The sequence below is a fragment of the Apteryx mantelli genome, chromosome 10, assembly GCF_036417845.1.
Source record: "Apteryx mantelli isolate bAptMan1 chromosome 10, bAptMan1.hap1, whole genome shotgun sequence".
Taxonomy (NCBI): domain Eukaryota; kingdom Metazoa; phylum Chordata; class Aves; order Apterygiformes; family Apterygidae; genus Apteryx; species Apteryx mantelli.
Window position 1 is genome coordinate 12180910 of NC_089987.1, and position 15835 is coordinate 12196744.

The 15835-nt window shown below is 43.2% G+C and overlaps 2 protein-coding genes across 2 annotated transcripts in view; one reads left to right on the forward strand and one right to left on the reverse strand.

The window, feature by feature from the left end:
• PEPD (peptidase D) overlaps window positions 1-5467 on the forward strand; it is a 145718-nt gene extending 140251 nt beyond the window's left edge. The window contains exon 15 of the mRNA XM_067302497.1: window positions 4266-5467. Coding sequence (XP_067158598.1) covers window positions 4266-4415 — 150 coding nt within the window. The 3' untranslated portion in view covers window positions 4416-5467. The remainder of the gene's footprint in view (window positions 1-4265) is intronic.
• Window positions 5468-10226: 4759 nt separating this feature from the next.
• On the reverse strand, window positions 10227-10679 carry CEBPG (CCAAT enhancer binding protein gamma). Its single transcript, XM_067302831.1, has one exon. The coding sequence runs from the start codon at window positions 10677-10679 to the stop codon at window positions 10227-10229; it is 453 nt and encodes a 150-aa protein (XP_067158932.1).
• Between the last annotated feature and the right edge of the window lie 5156 nt (window positions 10680-15835).

Below are 15835 nucleotides of genomic sequence, written 5' to 3' on the forward strand. Positions count from 1 at the left end.
TTTATTTGCAGATTTTTCTCATTTAAAAGTTAAATAGCTTCACAAAACCCAGGACCTTGAAGACATGATAATATTATCATACAATTTTTCAAAACAATAGGACTTTCCTTATTCAGGAACAAAGGTTAAACCAAATAAAAAGCAGAAAATATTTCCCCTTTTGCATCTCTGAAAGGATATTTCATTGCTTCTACCTTTGGCTCACAGAGCCACGCAGTTGTCTTTGTCCTTATTTTCATTTTGCATTAGGTTGAGCTCCATTTCTAGGTTTTGTGGTGAATGTGTGTTGTGGAATGAAATAGTTTACTAGGCAATAAACATAATAATGCTCATTTGCTTTTTAACATTTCATTTTATGCAGCAGTAATAATGCTACTCAAAGCATATTTTGGAAAAGTTTTTACAGAAAAGCAGTTGTCATAATGAAATATATAGCTTGCTTTAAAGTTGTTGCAAGAGGAGTGATAGTTGTAGGCAACCCCAAAACAGCTACTCCTTTAACCCTTTTCTCTTAAGTTGTCTAATTAATATAATTAGGTTAAACTAAGAGCAGTTGTTTCCAGCCTGTATTTAGCTTGTAGTTTATTGCTGCTTTCTGAGCTTTGATGAAGGGATTGTGTGCCTCAAGCTTCTTTTTCCAGTCATATCAGTTGATCTAATGAAATACATGGCCTCACCCTACAAATCTGGATTCTCTTTTGTAAATGTTTATACGTAGACCTTTAAAATAAAGTGTGCCTGACGTGAGGACTTCCTGCTGAATGAGAAAAGGGAAGACTGGCAGGATGGGATAAGAGAGTCCAGTGTAGCACAGAGGCTGTTAGCCTCTACACAAAACATCTCGATGTTACCGTTCCGTGTGACACAGGAACAGGCAAGTGTCAGCTGGTTCCCCAGTCCTGCAAAGTCCTTGAAGCAGACAGAAGCGCGTTAATTTATTTAGTATGATGGCATGGTGGACCACATCCTGACATCATTCTCCAGGCAGGTCTCCTGCTTTCCACAGCCATGCTCAAACAAACGATCAGTAGATTAAAATAAGGAGACCTGTCTCCACCAGTGGTCTTTTTTAATCACATCTGGGATCTGTCATAGTGCTAATCTGGACTGCTTGATTGGCCAACACTGTTTCTTGATTCTCAAAAGCCTTTTGTATATATCATCATCCGAAAGAAATGAATGAGTGCTACAAGCCCTTCTCTGGGAAGATAACACAAGAGCCCTGGGGAGCGTGACTGTATTAGTAAGTCAGGACAAAGTGCGAGGCTGTATATATAGCTGACAAGAGCCTTGGTATTTAACTCCTATGTTGTCCTGGGCTGTGCCCACACGGCTCTGCTTTGGGACAGAGTTGGGTCCACTGAGTCAAGCCATGTGATGGGCGGCTGTTGGTGTTAGGCCGTTGTGCAATCAGATCTATCCAAATAGATCATGCTATTGCCCTTGATAAGAAACAGGCATCTTAGGGACAGCGCTGACATTCCTGGCCACTTTGCTGTTGCAGGAGCGCTTCTGAAAAATGCCATTTTGTGCAGAAAAAGCAAAGCCTTCCCGAGGGTGTTTGCAGAGAGCCCCTGAAAGGCGCTCGTGCAGCCGGAGGCCTCGCATCTCCGTTTGCTGTTGCTTTAAGCTGTGCCGGATTCCAGCCCCCTTTGTGGAGCCCTGAAATGAGCAGTGCCGAACAAAGAGCCTGAAAACAGGGACAGCTCTGAGAGCCAGTTTCATAACAACTGTCCCCACTGGGAACGGCAGTCCCGCGTCAGCGAGCCTTGCCAGTCAGATCCAGCATCTTTTGTCCATTTGGACAGCAGACAAGATCAAATGCCGGGCTCTCCTGTGGGGAAGGTTTTGCAGGTCCTCTGAAGAGTCTTCTTGTTGCTGGTGCGTTTGAGCTTGGTGTGAAGCCTAGAGGGCATGCATAAAAAGGGCAAATGCAAAACTTTCCCCTTCCCTTGAAAACCTGTATTCCTTTGCACTCATGTTGCTGTTAAGCAGAGGGAGCATATGCACTAGAAGTGGTGAGTCTTTCTTCACATTTCAGCTTAGGTTCCTACAGGCAGAAGCATGGTCTGATTCTGGAGAAAGCTGTCCCAAGAGTGGTCAGTGAGGCACCATGGGAGTAGCAGGTCCAGATGCCTCCAGCCACATCCCATGGACCATGTGGAGCTGCTGACGGAGAGCAGGCTGCTGGTGCGGTGCCAACTCCACTCTTCCCACAGCAGCCCACTGCCCGAGAGGCAGCTAGCAAGGCTTGCTTTCTTCTGCATGGTCTCCGAACAGTCCCTCTCCTGCGTGATCTGTGGCTGCGTGTGGCACTCTGAGCTCATGGGCCTGCCCAGCCCTCCTCTGCTTGGCAGCTCCCAATCTCCTGGCCTTGACAGTTCCAGCACCTCCCTGTGCTTTTCTCAGTCCAGGTCTATTGCCTCCCCCCTCTGCCAGAATCTCCTTTTCCAGACTCCTCCTCCAGCCCCCATCTTTCTTCGTCCCTTTTTCTCACTGCAAAATTGTCCGTTCCTAGGCTCTAGCCAGTCCCAAAATGACCTTTGCAGCCCAGTTATTTGTCAGTCCCATCTCACCCTGCTGTGTCTCCCCTCCCCCGTCTCCTTCCATCACTCTAACTCCATGTTCTAGCTCGTTCCCAGTCCTGATTTCCTCTTGTGGCCAGTTCCACTTTCTGTCCTTTCCACTGGGCACAGTGTGGACAGACCCCTTGCCCCACGTGCTCTTCTCTCTCCCCGCTGGCCTGGCTCTCCTCTGCTCTGTTTTCAGGGCAGTCACGCTCCTCAAACCTAGCGCCGAAGCACTGGTAGAAAGCATGAGACGTTGAACTGGAGCACAGGAATAATTTTTTTTTTTTTTTTTTTTGGTGCTAATCCTATTCTCTAAGCAGCTGAATGCTCATGGCTGAAATTCTTCTGTAGCAGGTACAGCAGTAAATTTCAGCTCAAATAGGTGACGCTTTGCAAAGCTAGAAATACTTGGGACAAGATCCTTTCCATAGGAAGAGTTCGCTAACATTTGTGCTTCCCACACCACAGCTGTGCCAGCTCTGTGTTCGTTGCTGTGCTTGCTGGTGGGATGCTTTGGCTTTTACCGTGCCACCGGGTCTGCTCCATGGGTTCCTGCATTTCTACACGACTCCCCTGGTGCCGGTGGGTTTTCGGCAGGGCCAGGTCTGTCCAGGCGTGTTGTGCTCGGGTCTCAGACCGGCGACGCTCTTTGCAGTGCCGCAGTGGTGGTGAATCCTTGGCTTATTATTCATTCAACTGGCCAAATTCGAAGCAATTAATCAAAAAAACCCACCCTGTAAAAGTCGTTTGAGTGCATAGACTTGTTCCCCCTGTGTTGCCCATCTCCCCTTCTGCAGCAACGCGTGGGCCTGGCAGAATATACTGAGGGCGAGGAGACTTGCAGCTTTCAAATTTACAGCTGTCCAAATCAAATGTGTGAACTCAGTGGAGTTTGTTTGTTTAATTCTGCTTTATAATACACTTAACTTGATACCAAGTAGAAGAAATAATCTGGCAAAGACATCATTAAACAGTTTAATAAGGACTGGATGACTCATTTTGTTTGAACAAATGGATTATTTTGCAATCAGACGTACAAATGTTAACCAGCTTTATTTTTAGCTGAAAATGTCAAGAGGTCAGAAACAATTAAAGCAACTGTAAGGTGGGAGTCCCCAGAGTTTGTGTTCTCTTGGATTTACACCTTACTAAAATTGCTTTTATTACAGCTTAGCGACTTACTAACATTTTTCTGATAAGATAACGGGAAATGACTATGTAGGCACATTTACTAGTAAGAAGAGATTAGAGTCAAACAGAAATGGAACATACTTTTCATTTTAACAGAACAAGAGCTGGAAAAACTGAGAGGACATGCTTTTCTCTTGCGTGATTGAAAACATAGTGATTGTATTTTAAAAGGAATGTCTGACCTGCCTAGTACTTTCTCATCAGCTCAAAATTCTGTGTTTAGAGTATCCACTACAAGCTATTTCATGTTACAGTTCCTGCTTTGAGAGTTAATTGTATTTAGAGGAAAGAGAATGTGATTTTTAAGCGCAAAGCCTGCAGCTCAGCAACAGGACTGCTTTGCGTGCAGGCACTTCGGGCGTTAGTAAGACACCAGCACCACGGTCGGATCTGTCCCTAACAAGCTGTGCACTAGCGAGACTGGTGGCAAATCCAAGGGAAAATGTTTCTTTGGCTGCTCCTGCTGGCCAGGGCATATCGGTAACTGAGTGTTCTCTGTGACAGGTCCGAATCGAGGATGACATTGCGGTGACGGCCACTGGAATGGAGCTGCTGACGTGCGTCCCACGTACCGTTGAAGAAATAGAGGCTTTCATGGCAGAAGGCCAGAGCAGTGCCAAGTCATTTGACTGCTCATCCAGCCAAAAGCAGTAAACGTCAGGATGGTACTTACTGTCTCACGCTAATCAGTCATCGTTTTGATTTAACGTTGCAGCATATAAAATAAAGTGTATCCAATTCTTAATAGCAAGAGAAGCAGGCAGGCTATTAGCTGGAATGATTCATTCACTAAAAATGAAGGTAGAAAGCTTTGGCACTAGATATCCAGGTAACTCAAATGTTGCTGCTTGCAATCAGCAGTTTACATTATGAAGTGCCAGCTAAATAACCTTGCTGCATTATCAGCGGGGCTTATACTCCTTCCAAATCTCAGCTCATCTTTCTTCCAATAAAATCTAAATTTTGATGATAAGGACTCTTTAAAATACCAAATGTATTAGCTGAATGCTGTCAACAATTGTTACAATCTAAGTCCTTTTTCTAAACTTCAGCACAAATATCACAAAAAAGAAAGTAAAAATCTCAGCTGTTCTCAGTGGACATAATGACACATATCTTTCTTATGGATCTTATTTCAATATTGATGGAGTAAGCAGAATCAGATTTTTATTAAAATTTATTCTTGGCATCATTTGTGCTCACAACTTCGTGTTCATTATGTTCTTCCGCTCCCTATTCCTGCTTCTTTATCTGACCTTTCTACCAATTCATGCTCTGAAAACTTTGACCCTTCATTAGCCAGATTTTTCTGCTCTGGGTAGTGAGTGTGCTGATCCTTCACACACAGCCCACGGCCTATTAGATTTGTACATCTACTTGTCCCTTAAAAATGTAGATTATTGTGGTGTTCAGGAGAGCTGTAAAAATTGCAAGAAGAGAGTATCTTTGGTGCAGGTCTCAGGGTCATTCAGCAGAATATGCTCTGCAGAATGATAGAGTTATTTTTAACTGTCCAGTGTTAGCAGGTGCAGAATTAAATCACGTAAATTTTATTTGGATACACCACAACTATATTGATAATGATCACAGAATGATTTTTCCATTCATTCAAGAATCAAATTACCCAGAGAAGCCTTTCTTTACTGTATTTACTGTAAGTGTTCATCAGCCTGCAGGAGAATAAATACATTTCTTGCATCATAAAATAGTCCTAGTTGCTGTAACTACATGAAAATAATTTTGCTTACTTTATGAATGCATCACAACTCCACTCAGTCTTCAGGCTCCTTTGCCTGTTTGTGTGCGTGTGCCATGCTTCGTAGTCCAGCTGATGTGTTTGCCACCGATGCACCTTCCCCCTGAACGCTGCCTCTGCCGTGTTGCAGACGAAGTCACAGCAGTGCATTAGGACCTTTCTGCACCTCACCACCGGCCGTACGAGGATTATCCCCACGCGAAGGGCTCTGCTGACTTTATCTGCTCAGCAGCTCTGCTGCCTTGCCCATATTCTGACACTGGTGCCCTGTGAGCTCGGACAGGGTCCAGCAGCTTGCAAACTACTGCGGTGGCCCTCACCTGGGCCGGCCTGGATTTGGGTCTGAAATAATGTCTTTCAGAATTGTTAAGGGGGTTGCTCTGTGCAGATTGCTAATTAGGTTGACCAGTGCGACAAGAACTTGCTCTTTGTTGTTCTTTATTTCTAACTGCTAAGTGACCCACTGCCAAATAGGAAACTTTGCATGTTGGAGACTAAAGAAGCAACATTGTGAAATAATCCAGTGGACTTTACTCCTCATGTTTGATGTCACTTTATTAAAAAATGAATCTACTTTTTTTTTGTAGCAGTTACTTGGCTGTGGTTTGCAAGAGGTAAGTGAGGGAGGTCTTGATTGACAAGAGGAAGAGTGCTGAGGGGAGGATGGGAGATGAGCAGGTTTTATCCATGACTGTGCTAGTGCTTCCTTTTGTGGTGACTGAAGGGCTTGTACCCCTGAACTGTAGTGCTTGTGCAAAAGACATCGGGCCTTGCTTTGGTAACCTTGCAGATACATGAACACAAAAACCTCTTGGCACTGCTCCAGGCTCATCTCCCTCCTAAGACTCTGGAGATTTATTCAGTGCAAGACTGTGCTCATGGCCTCAGCCTCAATCCCTCTGAGTCAAAGTACATTGGTGTAGCACGCTCTGAACACACCCATGAGATCGCACACTGCTTTGGGCACTCCGAAACCTGCAGTTGCTTTGGTTCAATAGCTGTTACTATTTTGAAGTAACCCTTCACAGATTTTTAAAAAAAAAGAGTTTTGGAATTGTTTCAATTAAGCTGTAACCCAAGTCTAGTTAATAGGCCTTTCCCTGCCTATGATTAATCTTGGCAAATATTGGTCTCTACTGCAGCAAAACAGGTCGAGCAATCTGGCAGTCTGCAGGAGGCAGAACTGGTTCTGCTTCGACATGTACCAGCGAAGACAACCTGCGAGGAGCTCTGGAGGGAAAAAGCACGCACTCTTATAACAAGCTTCTCTTTGGTAATGCTTGCCTGAGAAGTGGATGTGTTTCAGCCTGGGATGGTACACTGTCTCCGATTTTTCCTTCATATCCAGGCCAGTGACTATAAAATTCATCCTTCCTTCCAGAGTTCTGTTCTATAATTATGGTAATTTTTATCCACTTAAAGCAAAAAGTGAATTAGAATATATTTTTCTAAATTAGCATCTGTAGGGCAGGCAGCAGGAAAGCATGTCTTTAAAAAAAAGGCAAAATGATATTTAATGCACTTAAAATGTATTAGTGTATATGTGTGGGGAGACAGGTTATGACAAACTTTTTTTGGCTTCACTAGGTGTTTTTTAGGCTGTTAGCTATCATGTTTTCCCAAATGCCTTGTCTCCCTACTGCAAACACACTCAAATAGTGCTGCACCAAAATAACAGAAAGAGTGCATTATGTTGAGCAAGGCTGTGTATTTAAAAAGGTCCAAATCACTTCTGAACTGATATATTTAAATTGCTTCAGCTCCCTAGGGCTGGATGCACTCTGGATTTATCTATCTATCTGCTATGCAAATTATGCTGCTGCGGCTACACTGGTATAATTAAAGTGGTAGAGCCTCCTAGTGCTCATGGAAGTTATAGAGTAGACAAGTTCTTTTACTGGTACGGTAAGAGAATGGGAATAAGGTTTACTGGTGAAACGCACCGTGCTGTATGTCTCTCTTGTGGTGATAGGTGCTGTATTCTGTCAGACAGTGGTTGCTATTAAGAAAACTGTGTCTAAAGGAAAACCCTAGCTTTTATAGGCACACAGAGAGATTTTTTTATGTCGGTGCATTACTCCATCCTTTGCTTAGGAAGAAGTTAATTCATTACAGACGTTCTCTGGTGGCTTTACGGTGGAGGGGTAAGGCTGCGGCATTTTGCAGGCACGCAGTCTGGGTGCTGCAGCTTGGAGCAAGCCTCTCCTCTACCTTTGATCCGAGGGGGTCTGAGACAGTGATTCTGCCAGAAGGCTGGAGGGGCTTTAGAGTAATAGATTCATGCCTGTCTTGCAACCCACCTCCCACTGAGGGGAGATTTAAAATAAGTTGTTATAGTCTTGGATCAGTAGGTTCACATTCTGAAAGTGATGTGCTGCACGCGGCCTGTACGCTTCCCTAGGCACACAATGCAAGTGCATAGACTGCTAAGCCAGAAAAGTCACTGTGCAAACAAATGACTTCTCATAATGCAGAGATTTTTTTTTAACAAGAGAGGATTGGAATCAATGCTGTCAGGAGTAACAAGTAGAAAAGTTAGCCCTCCAGGAGCATCAGGAATTCCTGCATTTCCATCAAAGACTCTTACTCCCAATCGAGATAGATAGCTCACTTTCACCAAAATCGGAAAAAGATACCAGAGAGAGTTAGAGCCTCTGTCCCGGTTATCAGGAGATAATCCCACATTAACCTATCAAGTCAACGACAGGACAACAGAGCCATATAGCCCCAATTCACAGAGGAAATAAGCAGGGATAAGCCTAGCTCCTGCCTTTCACACCAGTGTTGGCACACAGTGAACAAATGAGAGGTTTTCAGATCATCTTTTCTCTTTGGTATTTTTTTTTCTCCAATCATAACCTTTTCAGTGCAATATTCTTTCAGGAAAGGTAGATGCAGGTCTTAAATTACTTTTTTGTGTGTGTGTGAAATTGGGACTTCAGCCCAAGCTGTAGTAAGTGTCTGAATCTTTTTCCACTGAGTAAAAACCTGAGGGGAGGACAGGAATGGAGACAGTCTCACTGATTTCTCAAAAAAGATACCTAGGAGGTGGACACTTCTGCCTTTGAGGGAAAGGGAAAAGGGACAGGAAAAATAAGGCCAGCATTAGAGGCAAAATGTTTTTATTAGCTTCTGTTATTTCAACCTTGCCTACTTAAGCTGCAGCTAGAACCAAAAAACACTTCTTTGTAAAAAGACTACCATAATCCAAAACAGTCCATAAAAGTCTTCCACATGTAATTACCTTTGTATTAAAAATTTAAATTCAAAATGAACTTTTGGAGGCTTTATTTTCTAACAGCATCTTCACAGAGCTATTATCCAAGTTCTCTTCCTAAGTACAGATATAATGCAAACAAGCATCCTACAAAATAATCTATGGAAAAAGGTAGTGTGGGAGGGAAATTAAGACAGTGTAATAATCCACTAGCCAGACGCACAGGTTAAATGTAACACAACCATACCATCAATGAAATATTTAAAAATGAAAATAAATTAAGGTTACATCAAACTTCCTGCTTTACTTTTATTGTTTAAATCCTCAATATAGTACATACCACTGCATTATGGATCATGGCAAAGACTTATTACTAGCATTTAAAAATTGCTATAGAAAAAGTTCTATGAAAATAAGACAAGACTGAAGATACTCCTTCACACAACTCTATGATGGCTATAGAAGTTCTGCTGAATCAATTATTCAGACCAGGGCCATTTATTTTTAAAATCACTTTGGACTTCTGTAAGATCTTTGTTGCAAATCTGAACAGCCATGAAAATGGAAACGAATGAGCAGTGATCCATATATTCTGACTGAACAGACGCTGCATTACCCCTTTCATCGCTTAACCAAGCTGCACACATTTTGTTCTCCCTGATACCTGCACCTTGGCAAGAATGCAATTTTGCAGAGCAGTTTTTTGGTAGCATTTTGACATTTTCTGAAAACCAAAATCATGTTCTCTTAAGGCCCCAGAGTTACTAGGTGAACAATGTCAACACATGATAGGCTTGAAAGGCTTTCTCAGTGTGCTACTTTACCCCTTATACATGATGCTTCAGACTATCAATTGCAGTTTGGAAGCCAACTGCCTGTATATGTCATCATACTATACTGCTATTTTTCTAAAAAACGTTAGTAAGCATCCCAGCTCACTATTACTACACCCTCCCCATTAACTATAACTGGGTAAGAAGGACCTAAATGGTGCTTTACAGGACTTGCTCTACAGATTTAAAGTAGTCCACCAAACAAGAAAGCAAACTCCCTCTACAGCCTTTGCAGTTTTGTAATATGTAATGGAAAAAAACAAAAGGCTTAAATACATTAAAAGGTACTTAAAAGACATTTCATCCAATTATCAGTCACTGATACTACAGTGAACCATCCTGCTGGATTCCTCTCATTATGCAAGATATAAGAAGGTAAGTGAACATTTCTGTGGAAATGCTATTCCTCTAATACTAAGCTCCTTGTTGACTCTGAATTTAGATCATCTGCATTTATTAGCCAAACCTTTTAGAGAAGAAAAATATTTAACACTTTAAAACAAGTACTCTAAAATTATGCTTTAGTTGTATCAAATCCTCAGTGTTAAACCTAGAAAGAAAATCTCCACAAAATAATGGTTAAAAGAACAGTTTTTGCTCGGTTACTGCATGGGCAGCACAGACAAGCTGTACTTCTGGAGTTCATTTCATGACAGTGTCTACTGTCCATTGTTTTCTGGATTTGTCGTGGTAGTTTCAGTGCCAACAGGTTGCACATTGTCTGCAAGATTGTGTGCGTGCTCAAGGAACAAGTCTTTCAGTACACTCAGCTCCTTGGTCAGGAGCTTAATTTTTGCCTCCAAACGTTCATTTTCTTCTTTGAGCTGGTTGACCCTCTGCAGCGTGTCTTGTGCTTTTTGCTTGCTTTTTAACCGGCTCTTTTTCACTGCCATGTTGTTTCGCTCTCTGCGCTGGCGATACTCATCGCTGTTTCTATCCACAAAGGAATTCTTCTTTCCCTGCTTGCTTGGAGGCACGGCTTTGCCTCCGCCACCAGGACTCACAGGCACCAACTGGGGAACCTGCTGCAAACCACTGGCGTGTGCTTGGGTGTGAATCACGCTTACTCCATTCGCATCTGTTGCCGTGTTCTGCTGGGATGTCTTGCTCATTTGGACAGGCTCTTCTTTAACACAACAGAATTTATTAGGACACTGAAAACCTTTAAGTTTCTAGAATGTGTTTTCAACAAGTCTTCACATGGATTAAGGACAAGTTGAACCTAGCAGAAAAAAAAAACACTATTAAAGGTGCTGCATTCAGCTACAATCTGGTACATCACTGGCTTTAGCATAAGGTACTGATGGTACAGCTGGCAGTAACACCACTACTATGCTGGAAATGGAAAAGTTGCCAGCTACTGGGAGATTTCAGAAGTCTCTCGAATGTATTTGGATTGGAAGGGACTGTTACTGGGTCATCTAGTCAAGCTGTTTGCATTGTTCACTGGATTTACTCAGTTATTCCAAAGCCATCCCTGATGGATGGGTGTCTAGCCTAGCCTTGAAAATCTCCAGTTTCACAACCTCTGTCTTGGCAACAGGTTTCACTGTCTAACTTTTCCTCCAGTTATATAATTTTCTTAATTTTCAGACTGAATTTTTCCTTCTGCAGCTTAAACCTATTAACAGCCTGACTCTTGACCAACAGGAATATTTGATCCTTGTCCTCTTCAGACTATCCATCTGGGTGTATGCACAGACAAATTCCTCTTTTTTTTTTTTCCTGGAGAATGTGCTCAGACCATCCACCTTTCCTCCTACATCTTACAGCATCCTCCAGTGCTTTTACCTACTCTCTTCTAAGATTGTTTCACCAGGTTTGGGGTTTTTGAAGATTATGTCCAGATTCATGACAGTGCTTTAAGCTCTCACTATTACTGAGTGGAAAAATTAATTCATCAAAGCTAATGTAATTAATTGGACAAAAATATTTTCCATGTTAAATTTTAAAGTGAATTAATATTTATTCTTTCTGAACTTATATATTTAACTAATATCAAAACATGATGAAGTAGCAGAAAAAAAGACTGATATTAGTGCTGCTGCATGCATGCTCTGAAGGCTGTGACAGAGTGATATTAAAGGAACCCCTTCAACCACAAACACAGTAAGACAAGCTAAGCCTGTAATGGTACTGCAGTGAGCAGGCGGGACAGGAAAGTGGGGTTACGGCACCGAGAGAAGCACTACACTGGAAGGAGAGGGGACTGCTGCCACCAGGGGAAGGAACGGAGGGGTCACAGCTGGCTTGCTTACAAACTATCTTCCCCTGCTGTAGCTTCCAGGCTCTTGCCCCAGTCACTGTCTGCTCTCCTCTCCAGCAGGCGACCAGGACTGCAGAGCAGGACATCCTCTCACCTGACTTGAGTTCTCCCAGCACTGAGGGTCAGCCTGCTCCTGCCCCACTGGTGGTACAGGTACAGGGAGGGCTCCCCCACAGCTGCTGCTGGGACACGGCCCTGCCAAGGCTGACGGCTGCATCCCTTGTTCTCCCCTCTCAAGGGGTGCAACATCCTAACTGTCTGGGAGATAAGGTTGGGAGAGAAGAGAGGACAGGGCAAGAGGGTTCTCCTAAGCTCCGAAATGCCTACCTATGGCTCCAGTGAAAAGTACTTACAGAAAGGACAAATGAGGATTGATTGTCTTGTTAGGTTATCTAACCGGCATAAAATGTTCCTAATCTGGAAAGATCTGATTGCATTTCAAAGGTTCAGCCCCATGCTCTGTCACACATGTACATGTTATTTTATGACTAGTATTCCTCAGCTTCCTTGACCCTCCTCCCACGAGCAGGTCTGTCAGGAAAGAAAGCAGTCAAAGTTAGTGGTAAGCAATGCTAATTGCCCAGTATCAGGGGTCCAGCCCACAGCTTACAGGTTATATCAGGAACACCGCAAGAGATGGATTATTCTAGTCCTGTGCCTAGTTAATGAATCAGTACGGTGAGATGTTTGTAAATGAGCTGCAGTGTGTTGCTGGTTATTTTATACTCAGGGGTTCATCAACTGTTTGCTGTCTTTGTTTGTTTGGTTTTTTCAGCGGCCTGAGCTGCCACTTTACCTTCTGCAATGTTATCATTAACAAGGTTAAAATTTTACTGTGTAGGTCAATTACAAATTTTCTTTCATAATCTGAATAAGCCAGAAGAAGATGCAGCTGCAGAGTGCAGTTCAGTAGAATTCACAGAAAAGCCTAATAAGTTTGGGCTGAATGTTATTCAAAATTAATGCTTCTGTCACTGAGAAGTTTTCTCACTTCAAACAAGTGAGGAAGACATGAGTTCACCCACCCCCCTCCTAACAAGCAATCTTTTCATTAGGAGTAATATTTCAGGGCAGAAAGAGCCCATCAAGCCTCTCATCTGTATAGCTAAATCTGTATATGTACTTGCTTAACCCTTGCATTTAATATTTTCCTAATTTCAGCTCTTAAAAAAACGTTTGCAAACCACACTTACATCTTAGATTCTGACTGAAGAAGCAATCCAGATCATCAGCTAAACGGAATATACAGCTAACGACATTTGTACACGCAAATACTAGGTCTGCAAGACCAGTCACAGTAGCTGCATGGGTGATTGCATGGACATTGTTAAAGTCAGGATGCAACTATTTGCTCTTCTGGCTTTGTCTCAGTTACATTTCTAAATATAGCATTTCTATAGCCCTCAAATAGTATATGGGTCTGTTAGATCATCTCTGGCTATGACAACCAAACCTTTTCACTAATTTTTGGGATGTTTTCAAAGTTGGACAGAATACCTTCCTATCTCCTCTATTTCAACAAATTACAGTCTTTGTTAACTTCATCTGGACAGCCCAGTTAAGTAACACATGTGAAAAACACCATTTTCACTAACTGCTTTTTTGTGCTTCATGAGATACTACAGAGGAAAGGGTGGCTTTTCCACCTGAAGGCACCTCACCCAAAGTTTAACAAGTTTCTTCACATCACCAGGTTCCACCTGTTATTTCTCTCTATGCTCTCAAAACTATTTAATATTGCTTTAATATTTGCTTAAGATCTCTATCAAATTCCCCTGTAATTCAAAGGAAAAGGATTTGTTCCATTAAATCAAATTTTAATTGAATACTTGAAATAAGTTCTTAGTTGGCAGTACGTGGATCTCAGCAAAGACGATGAACCAAGGTGTCTCGCCTCTCAAGTAAGTGTTCTGGCCATGAAGGACAGGGTATTCTGGAATGGATCTTCCTCACCTCCTTCCTACTGCAGCAGATCCATTCTGTATTAAATAACTATTCCTTGAGGGAGACGGGTTCCTGTCTAGCCTGATTATCAGAACACTTACCTGAGATACCTGGATGCCAGTCCTGCTCCAATTAATTACACAAAGCAAGTACTGCTAATTGTACTGCATCCCAGATAACCCAAGAGCAATAACAGTCAGTGCTGGAGAGTACTTCTTTCTCCTGGTTGTTTGGAGGCTGGATCTATATTGCCAATTTTCAGTTATACAATAGAACCACGAGACAGAAGGATATCCTTGATAACAACAGGTACTCTGGGGCATTCAGGGAATATTGCAAGGAGGTTTAAAGGCTGCAGCTAGGAGACATACGGAAGGGGTTCTGAAGAAGCTGAGGTAAAGGACACGATAATTGGGGAAGAGCACGAGGAGGCAGCTGGGTCTCACAGAGTTCGGTTCTCAGGTATCCTGCCACAGAGACACAGCTGCTCTGCTCCTCTCCAGAAACAGGTTAGTTTTCTGGGAATGGGCAATAGCCCCAGCATAGCAGGAGGCAGCTCCTTGGAGAGCCGGCTCAAGTTTCCTAGCATCTTGTTCCCATAAAGCAGCTCATTAGCTTGAGCTCAGTGACAGCCCTAGGCTGGTTCCACCCAGCACATGTTAGCATTTCCAGTGGCCAGTTAAAACCGCCTTCTTCTCTCCTTGGGCCACCAACTGGCCACCCAGGACACCAACTGGCCACCCACTACAGCATAAAGCTGGTTACTCAGAGGTGTCCTCTCAGGAGAGGAAAGTTTCTTACAGTCTGAAAGCACTCCTCAGGGACCACAGAGACTCCCAAGCAAATCAAGACCTTTATTATCTTTGCTTTTCCAAAAGAAAAAAAAAAGAAATTTAAACTTCCAAGTTTTTGTTTTGGGGAAAAAAAGATTTGTTAATTAAACCAATATTTTACTTAGCAGCAAAAAATATAAAGTGCTTCTCTCTGCTTCTTTTTCTGAGATGTGACTGTGTTGACTCTGATCAATAGTCAGGATGACTTTACTGTACAAATTCGATCAGCTGTCTTGTCTATCCAGTGCAAAATCAGTCCAAATCTGAACAGCAATACGTGGCCTCCTTTCTCATTGACTTCAGTAGGAATACCCCAGTAGGATCTGACTCTAAATCCAGATGATCCTGTATAAAGAACAACAGCATAAAACTCCCGGCGTGTGTTTGCTGAGCAGCGGAAAGGCCCAGCTCTGCACAGCCTACGGCAACCTCAGCTCCTGGGCAAGCCAACGGGAGCTGATGATAGCTCTCACGTTCTGGAGGTTAGGTGGCATTTCTTCAGAAGAGGAAGCCAAAATCTACTATCTGTTGCTGTAACAGGCAACATTACTTTCCTGTATTTTTCTCAGAACCTCCACTTTTTCCACATACAAGAGAAATGCACTCCAACATGCTTAAGAATGTGCTCAAGACATCTAAAATATGTATTTTCAATTACAGTCTAGCAAAACTGATGATGCAAGACTTGCAAACCATCTCAGATACCACAAGGCAAAACCGCGGAGGTGTCAATATGACTTTGTCTGATGAAATACAACGGAGTTAACTATTTTTAAAGATGAGCTAATTCCTCGCATCTTAAACTTTTTCAAAAATGTACATTTCTACATGGGCGCTATAACCGGCATGATATAATCTTGTGTTAAGTTGTCTGACTGACTGACAAGGTATTTCCCAGCAGGTGTTAGAGCAAAATACTAAACAGTCAAGGCCTGTGTTTTCTGAAAGTTGCGAACGGAGCTATAAAAGCTCATCTGGGAACCAGGAAGATTTTTAAAGCTACTGAAAAACTCCCTCGAGAAGCGCCGCGAGGCAGCCGCAGGGCTCCAGGAGGCAGAAGGGCATCCGAGGGGGTTGACAAAATCCCTGCTTAGAGGCCGTTTCCCCCGAGCAGCGCGACCTCGTTAACGACCGCCCCTCCCCCCCCGCGGCGCCCCTCGGCCGCCGCCGCCGCCTCAGCGCGGGGCCCCGCCCCCGCCGCGCGCGCGCGCCCCCGCCGCTGCCT

Coding starts and splice junctions, on each gene's coding strand:
- CEBPG (XM_067302831.1), bottom strand. CDS start 10,679: ATGAGCAAGACATCCCAGCAGAACACGGCAACAGATGCGAATGGAGTA.